Below are 9,401 nucleotides of genomic sequence, written 5' to 3' on the forward strand. Positions count from 1 at the left end.
GCGATTTATACTCCAGTGCGACTTATATATGTTTTTTTCCTTCTGTATTATGCATTTTTGTCCGGGTCGACTTATACTCCGGAAAATACGGTAGTATTTCTCCAGCAATGGTCATGTGGTGACATAAATGATGGTATTTTGAGAGGTAATCATTGAAGTCGGACGTCACTGAAGGCCTAGGTGGGAAACGCACGGACCGCCACTGACTTTCCATGACTTTTTCCTCATAATTTCGACATTTAATCTCATAATTACGACTTGCCATTGGGGTATTTGTGAGTGGCAGAAACGGGCTCTCATATAGTTTTCAAATACCAGGTGACTAATTTTAATTGCCAGTAATGGCCTTCAATAAACAAATGACAGACTGAATGACTGCGGAAGAAAAAGTAGTTCTCACTCAAGTGTTTCGTTTAGTCAAGATATCAACGACTTATTTACTTTGCACTGTGCTCATGTTCATGGTCTCAATTAAGGTATCGATATTTTGATGTGAAAATTGGGGCATGACAATCTGGTATCGGTGGTGCCGACATTTCCGTATCGATCCGCACATCACTCGTTGCTGCCACGGCGGCGCGCACATGTCCTCCTCTTTGTCTGCCTTCCCGGCGTCACTTGGCTGCCATGGACACAACCCGCGGGCCGTCTTTGTCGTTTCCGAGCATCCCCTGAAGCGCTCATCGCTCTCTCTCTCTCTCTCTCTCTCTCTCTCTCTCTCTCTCGGCGTGTTTACTTACCCGCGCCACGGCGCTCCACTTCCCGCCGTGCCCACCTGGAACCTGCAGGATGTGTCTGGCTGCAGGGCTGCTTTGTTGGAGATGATGCGCAGATGGTCTCTCCGTGTGTTTAGGTTTATGTGGAGCTGCACTCCTCCTTCCTCACCCTCATTGTCATCGTCGTCCCATCCCGAGTGGAGCTCCATGCCCGGGCTTCTTGGGTCAACATGTGCCCAGCATCAGCTGCCAGTGACGGCAGCACCGCCAGCATCGCCCCTGAAGAAGACTTGGACAACAATGCCAGGGCTGAGGTGAGCTGTAGTATCTAATTCTTTACAATGATGTCATTATCATGCCGTGGTTTGATCACATGAGAATGTTGAGAACTTACTGTGACTGTTTTAAGGACACAAGAACAAAAAAAATACAATCATTCCTTTTGTCACATCATCAGAATCCATGAAATCTTCATCCCCGCTGGTCACCTATAGCAGAATTGAACCGTAATAATAAGAATAACAATAAAAGATGTATATTTCAAGTGTGGCTTTTATGTAACATAGCAGGTCTTATGTCAGAACTTCATAGTGATTGTAAGATTTGTCATTTATTAGCATCTTTCTTTTCTTCAGAGGATATTTGATGAAAAAACATACAATTTGTTTGAAATATATACACACACATTAATATATACATATATATACCTATGTATATGAATCATATGTATATGATCATATATGTATATGAATCATATATGTATATGATCATATATATTCATACATACATAAATGTATGTATGAATATATAAATATATGTATATATGTAAATACATGTATACAATATACATATATATGTATATCTAAACATATTTATATATACATATGTATACACACATATATGTATATAATATAAATGAGTATTCTATACATATATGTATGTGTGCATACATATATGCATATACATATATGTATATAAATATATATTTATATATGTACACATAAATGTATATATACATATATGTAAATACATTTATATAATATACACACATATATACCTGGATGTATATAATGTACATATATGTATATATACATATATTTATACACATATGTATATACACGCATACACATGTGTATAAATATAACATATACGTGTATATATAGACACACATATATGTGTATATATACATATATGTATATATACACATATATGTATATATTTTATGTATATGTATATATATACATATTTGTATATACACACATATATGTATATATTTTATGTATATACACATGTGTATACATACATATACACATATATGTATATATACACATATATGTGTATATTTTATGTATATACATACATATACACATACATAAAAATATATATATCCATATACAAACATACGAGTTTACATATACATATACGTTATACGTATATATGTATATATTTATATACATATACATCTATGTATATATATATATGTGTATTTACATGTGTATATATGTGTATATGTATATTTTTTATAATAATTAATGTAAACACAAACAAGCATTTTCATTCATTTGCCTGCTAATCATTTTCAGTACGGTATGTATTTTCAATTTGGCATATACTTACAATAATTAATGTGAACACACATGAATGTACATTTTCACTTATTTGCATGTTTCAGACAAACATTTTTACTACACATTTACAATACTGTATACAATGTCTGCTGGAAAAGGTGATACAATTTATTATTTATGACACACATTATTGAATGCTTTATTATTTTGTAACATTAGTAAAGTTTTGTCCGATAATCTTACTTTCTGCTGCAAAGGTGTGTATTTTTTTTTACCTAGAAACTTGCAATGACCGTAAATTCTGCAGATTTTCCCATGGGGAGCACGTAATTGCAACATCAATAAATCCATATTTCCTCCATCTATCTACATCAATGTCTTTTCTGTGTCCTTACATTTGTATGTAATATTTTCCTATCTGTCGGCTTTTGTGGTTGCACGAAAACCCTTTCCTCCTCTCTGTAGGTCCAATGATGATCATTGGAATGTTGACAAATGTGTTATTATATATATTTACAATATTTGATGTACATTTTTTAAATCTACTTACAGTAACTAATGTGAACATATATGTACGTGCATTTTCATGTATTCGCCTATTTCAAACATTTGTACTATATATTGACAATATTTAATGTAAACATACAATTTCTGCTAGAAAATGGTGACAATTTAGGATTTTTCATTGATTGGCATGTGTCAAACACACATTTTTACTACATATTTACAATATTTGATGAAAACATTTTGATGGTTACAGTAATTATTGCAAACATGCGCGCATGTTTTCATTTATTCGCCTATTTCAAACATACTGTATATTTGTACTATTAATTTACATTGATACCATTTATAATTTCTTAAATTTGTTGTACATTTTCATTGGTTTCAAATATACACATTTACTATATATTTACAATATTTGATGTAAATATATAAATTCTGCTAGAAATGGTGATACAATTGATAATTTTTTACACATTTTGTGTATTTTCATTTACATGTTTCAAACATACTATACATATTTACAATATTTGAGGAAAACATGCAAGTCAGCTACATTTTTTTTTCAATTTTTACAAAATATGTTGGGCATTTGTGAGTATAGGCTGTAACCTACTCTATTACTAATACAAGCACTTCTGGCAGGACAACAAAAGGTACTATATATGTATTCTATCATGTATTATTGGATGCTTTATTTATTATATTGTAACATTAGTAAAGTTTAGTCCGTTAATCTTACTTTCTGCTGCAAAGGTGTGTATTTCTTTTACCTAGAAACTTGCAATGACCGTAAATTCTGCAGATTTTCCCATGGGGAGCACGTAATTGCAACATCAATAAATCCATATTTCCTCCATTTATCTCAGGGGTCACCAACCTTTTTGAAACCAAGGGCTACTTCTTGGGTACTGATTAATGCGAAGGGCTACCAGTTAGATACACACTTAAATAAATTGCCAGAAGTAGCCAATTTGCTCAATTTACCTTTAACTCTGTTATTATTAATAATTAATGATATTTATCTTTGTGGAAACACTGATCATCTTAATGATTTCTCACAATAAATATATATAGAAACAGATAAATATCAAAATGCAACACTTTATTTTTATATTTTCTCTAAGTGCACATTTTTCAAATTGAACATTTTCAAATGATCACTTCTAAGACAGTCTTGTGAAATCACAATATCCCATTTTAACTAGCTAGCCACTAACATTTTTTAACAAATCATGAATTACTTTGCACCATGTTTGTACAAATAATAACTCATGTAAAATACAAAAGTAAACTCTCAATTTTTTAAATCATGTCACACTTTGAACTGGACACCAAATCTGTTATCTGTTTCTTTGTCAGTTAGTGGGAAGCCTGGCATTGCATGCTGTTAACTAGTGTGTTGTACTCTGGTGTGTAACTTGACACTGCAACTCTGAGTGAGTCTTGCAGATGTGCATCAGTGAGGCGTGTTCTGTGTTTGTTCTTGATGAAGTTCATGTCAGAAAAGGCTGATTCACAAAGATAAGATTTTTCCTCATTATTTGCGGAACCTTCTTAATCTTTTGGACATATTTTCACAGCAATCTGGCCTTAAGCTTAATTATGATAAATGTAAAATGTTAAGGATCGGAAATCTAGAGGGAACGTCCTTTCGAATGGAATGCAAAGTGCCTGTTTTGTGGACAGATGGACCAGTTAACATACTTGGTGTTGTTGTCCCAGAAAATCTGGAAGATCTAGGCTCAGTAAATTATGATAATCGACTAAGAAAGCTGGACAAAATTATGCAATTATGGAAAGGGAAATCCCTAACCTTGTATGGTAAAATGTCTATTGCCAACTTGTTAATTATTCCTCAAATTATTTATTTGTTTTTGTCATTACCAGCTCCATCACAAAACTTTTTTAAGATTTATGAGCGGAGGGTCTTCGATTTTGTCTGGAACGGCAAACCAGAAAAGATTAAAAGAAAGGTTTTGTACAAAGAGTATGAATATGGGGGCCTGAAACTTCTCAACCTTGAAGCTGTGTGTCTGTCTTTAAAAGCATCAATTGTTCCAAAGATGTATTTAAACATTGAGTGGTACACAAATGTCCTGTTGGACAAAAAACATGTACTGTATCAAAATAAATTGTATCCTTTTTTACAAGTGATCCCCTCCCAGAGAGTCTGCTGGGAAACATGGCGGGGTTCATAAAGGAAACAATCCACTCATAGTGGTGTTTTCAATTTTATGTGCCAGAAAAAAGAGACGATATTTTGCAGCAGTTAATATGGATGAACTCTAATATTGTAATAGATGGAAAGCCTTTCTTTTGGAAAAATATGTTTGTCAATGATATTATCAATGAGAATGGTAAAATTATGAAGTATGATGAATTTAGAGCTATGTATGGTGATGCTTGCTCAAGCTTTTCATTTTATCAACTAACTGCAGTAATTGGGAAAATATGGAAACAAATAATTAATTATGGAACTACTAAATTATTAGTTTGTAAACCTGTAATAAGAAATTCTAGTTGGAAAAAAGGAACTAAAATAAATAGAAAAATATATAATTTTTATTTAACAAATACATTTTTGAAGGCTGCCTCATACAACACAAATGGAAAATGGGAGGACTTTTTTGACTGCCCGTTGCCATGGGATGCCATATTCAAACTAATCTATAAAACCACTATCGATGTGCAAAATCGTTATTTTCAAATTAAAATTATTTATAACTTCTTACCCACAGGGAAAATGTTAAAATTATGGAATATGACAGAGTCAGATGATTGCCGATTTTGTTGTGAGGAGCCTGAATCCACCCTGCATTTGTTTTGGTATTGTCATATTGTGTCTTTGTTTTGGGTGGAAGTTGAAAAAATGTGTTTAAGGATTGGTTTGTTTATGAAGCTTAATGTGGTTTCTGTTATTTTAGGAGATTTCATTGACAATCATGATTTAGTCAATTTAATTATAGTACTCGGTAAAAGGTTTATTTTTAAGGCCAAAAACAGATATTCACTTAGTATTACTTTTTTTAAAACATTTATTCAGTATTTTCTAACTTTAGAAAGTTACATGGTTGAAAACGATAATGATGCCAAAAAACATTAAAAAAAAGATGAGAAGTCCTCAAAGGCTTATTTTGAAAGTATAATTATGTTTATAGATGATATGATATCTGTTGTTGTGTTCCCTAATTTGAGTGACCTGGACATAATCTGGACTGTACATAAATGCTTATTTTGAAAATGTAATTTTGTTTATAAATTATATGCAATCTGTTGTGTTCCCTAATTTTTTTCTGTGTACATGAATGAATGTGTGTGTTGCTGAGTCCGACTTGGACATTATATGGACTGGGCCTGGTTTAAAAAACCCTTTAAACAAATCTAATTTCATTGACAACCTGGTCTGTTGAAGATAAGGCCCTTTTAAAAAAAAATAAAAAAAAATAAGATAAATAAATAAAAAACATTTTCTTGGATAAAAAAGAAAGTAAAACAATATAAAAATAATTACATAAAAAATAGTAATTAATGAAAATGTTAGTGGACCAGCAGCCTATACAATCATGTGTGCTTCAGGGACTGTGTCCCTTGCAGATGTGTTGTCTATGTTGTGGGAACCAGAATATTGGTAGCAGAAAGAAATAACCCCTTTTGTGTGAGTGGGTGTGGATGAGTGTGCATGGGGGATGTTGTTTGAGTTGATGCACTGATTGAAAGTGTATCTTGTGTTTTTTCAATTTAGATTTAATTTTAAAAAATAAAAAATAAATTTTTTTTTTTTTTAAATTTTTTTAAATTTTTTTTATTTTTTAGAACAGGCCCGCGGGCGACTCATCTGGTCTTTACGGGCGACCTGGTGCCCACGGGCACCGCGTTGGTGACCCCTGATCTATCTACATCGATGTCTTTTCTGTGTCTTTACACTTGCATGTAATATTTTCCTATCTGTCCGCTTTTGTTTTTGCACGAAAACCCTTTCCTCCTCTCTGTAGGTCCAATGATGGTCATTGGAATGTTGCTAAATGTGTTATTATATATATTTACAATATTTGATGTAAAATGTACTTATCTACTTATCTACTTACAATAACTAATGTGAACATATATGTACGTGCATTTTCATGTATTCGCCAATTTCAAACATTTTACTATATATTGCCAATATTTAATATATATATTTAATACAATATATATTTATATATTTAATACAATTTCTGCTAGAAATGGTGACAATTTATGATTTTCATTGATTGGCATGTGTCAAACACACATTTTTACTACATATTTACAATATTTGATGAAAACATTTTGACGCTTACAGTAATTACTGCAAACATATGCGCGCATGTTTTCATTTATTCGCCTATTTCAAACATAATTGTACTATTAATTTACATTGATACCATTTATAATTTCTTAAATTTTTTGTGCATTTTCATTGGTTTCAAATATACACATTTACTATATATTTACAATATTTGATGTAAACATAATTTCTGCTAGAAATTGTGATACAATTGATAATTTCTTACCAATTTTGTGCATTTTCATTTACATGTTTCAAACATACTATACATATTTACAACATTTGAGGAAAACATGCAAGTCAACTAAATTTTTTTCCAATTTTTACAAAATATTTTGGGCATTTGTGAGTATAGGCTGTAACCTACTCTATTACTAATACAAGCACTTCTGGCAGGACAACAAAAGATACTATCTATGTATTCTATCATGTATTATTGGATGCTTTATTTATTATATTGTAACATTAGTAACGTTTTGTCCGTTAATCTTACTTTCTGCTGCAAAGGTGTGTATTTCTTTTACCTAGAAACTTGCAATGACCGTAAATTCTGCAGATTTTCCCATGGGGAGCACGTAATTGCAACATCAATAAATCCATATTTCCTCCATCTATCTACATCGATGTCTTTTCTGTGTCTTTACACTTGCATGTAATATTTTCCTATCTGTCGGCTTTTGTGGTTGCACAAAAACCCTTTCCTCCTCTCTGTAGGTTCAATGATGGTCATTGGAATGTTGATAAATGTGTTATAATATATATTTACAATATTTGATGTACATTTTTAAAATCTACTTACAATAACTAATGTGAACATATACTGTATGTACGTTCATATTCATGTATTCGCCTATTTCAAACATTTTACTATATATTGACAATATTTAATGTGAACATAAAATTTCTGCTAGAAATGGGGACAATTTATGATTTTCATTGATTGGCATGTGTCAAACACACATTTTTACTACATATTTACAATATTTGATGAAAACATTTTGATTGTTACAGTAATTATTGCAAACATATGCGCGCATGTTTTCATTTATTCGCCTATTTCAAACATACGTATATTTGTACTATTAATTTACATTGATACCATTTATAATTTCTTAAATTTTTGGTGCATTTTCATTGGTTTCAAATATACACATTTACTATATATTTACAATATTTGATGTAAACATAATTTCTGCTAGAAATGGTGATACAATTTATAATTTCTTACACATTTTGTGCATTTTCATTTACATGTTTCAAACATACTATACATATTTACAGTATTTGAGGAAAACATGCAAGTCAGCTAAATGTTTTTCCAATTTTTACAAAATATTTTGGGCATTTGTGAGTATAGGCTGTAACCTACTCTATTAATAATACAAGCACTTCTGGCAGGACAACAAATGTACTATATATGTATTCTATCATATATTATTGGATGCTTTATTTATCATATTGTAACATTAGTAAAGTTTTGTCCGTTAATCTTACTTTCTGCTGCAAAGGTGTGTACTTCTTTTACCTAGAAACTTGCAATGACCGTAAATTCTGCAGATTTTCCCATGGGGAGCACGTAATTGCAACATCAATAAATCCATATTTCCTCCATCTATCTACATCGATGTCTTTTCTGTGTCTTTACACTTGCATGTAATATTTTCCTATCTGTCCGCTTTTGTTTTTGCACGAAAACCCTTTCCTCCTCTTTGTAGGTCCAATGATGGTCATTGGAATGTTGCTAAATGTGTTATTATATATATTTACAATATTTGATGTAAAATGTTTAAATCTACTTACAATAACTAATGTGAACATATATGTACGTGCATTTTCATGTATTCGCCAATTTCAAACATTTTACTATATATTGCCAATATTTAATGTAAACATACAATTTCTGCTAGAAATGGTGACAATTTATGATTTTCATTGATTGGCATGTGTCAAACACATTTTTACTACATATTTACAATATTTGATGAAAAATTTTTGACTGTTGCAGTAATTATTGCAAACATATGCGCGCATGTTTTCATTTATTCGCCTATTTCAAACATATATTTGTACTATTAATTTACATTGATACCATTTATAATTTCATACATTTTTTTGTGCATTTTCATTGGTTTCAAATATACACATTTACTATAAATTTACAATATTTGATGTAAACATAATTTCTGCTAGAAATGGTGATACAATTTATAATTTCTTACACATTTTGTGCATTTTCATTTACATGTTTCAAACATACTATACATATTTACAGTATTTGAGGAAAACATGCAAGTCAGCTACATT

General features: G+C 31.2%; 1 protein-coding gene and 1 long non-coding RNA gene across 2 annotated transcripts in view; one reads left to right on the forward strand and one right to left on the reverse strand.

Annotated features, from left to right (window-relative positions):
- The window catches only part of LOC133640454 (uncharacterized), a 10,773-nt gene continuing 1,372 nt past the window's right edge, over positions 1 to 9,401 (reverse strand). Inside the window, exons 2-3 of the long non-coding RNA XR_009824154.1 lie at positions 1,111 to 1,204; positions 1 to 1,005 (exon numbers count right to left, since the gene is read on the reverse strand). This is a non-coding gene — a long non-coding RNA (uncharacterized LOC133640454). The remainder of the gene's footprint in view (positions 1,006 to 1,110; positions 1,205 to 9,401) is intronic.
- LOC133640453 (uncharacterized) lies at positions 482 to 6,861 on the forward strand. The gene is made up of 2 exons (XM_062033891.1): positions 482 to 1,030; positions 6,605 to 6,861. Exons 1-2 carry the CDS (start codon positions 507 to 509, stop codon positions 6,723 to 6,725), a joined length of 645 nt encoding a protein of 214 aa, XP_061889875.1. The 5' UTR covers positions 482 to 506; the 3' UTR covers positions 6,726 to 6,861.

Source organism: Entelurus aequoreus, linkage group LG23 (genome assembly GCF_033978785.1).
Source record: "Entelurus aequoreus isolate RoL-2023_Sb linkage group LG23, RoL_Eaeq_v1.1, whole genome shotgun sequence".
NCBI lineage: Eukaryota > Metazoa > Chordata > Actinopteri > Syngnathiformes > Syngnathidae > Entelurus > Entelurus aequoreus.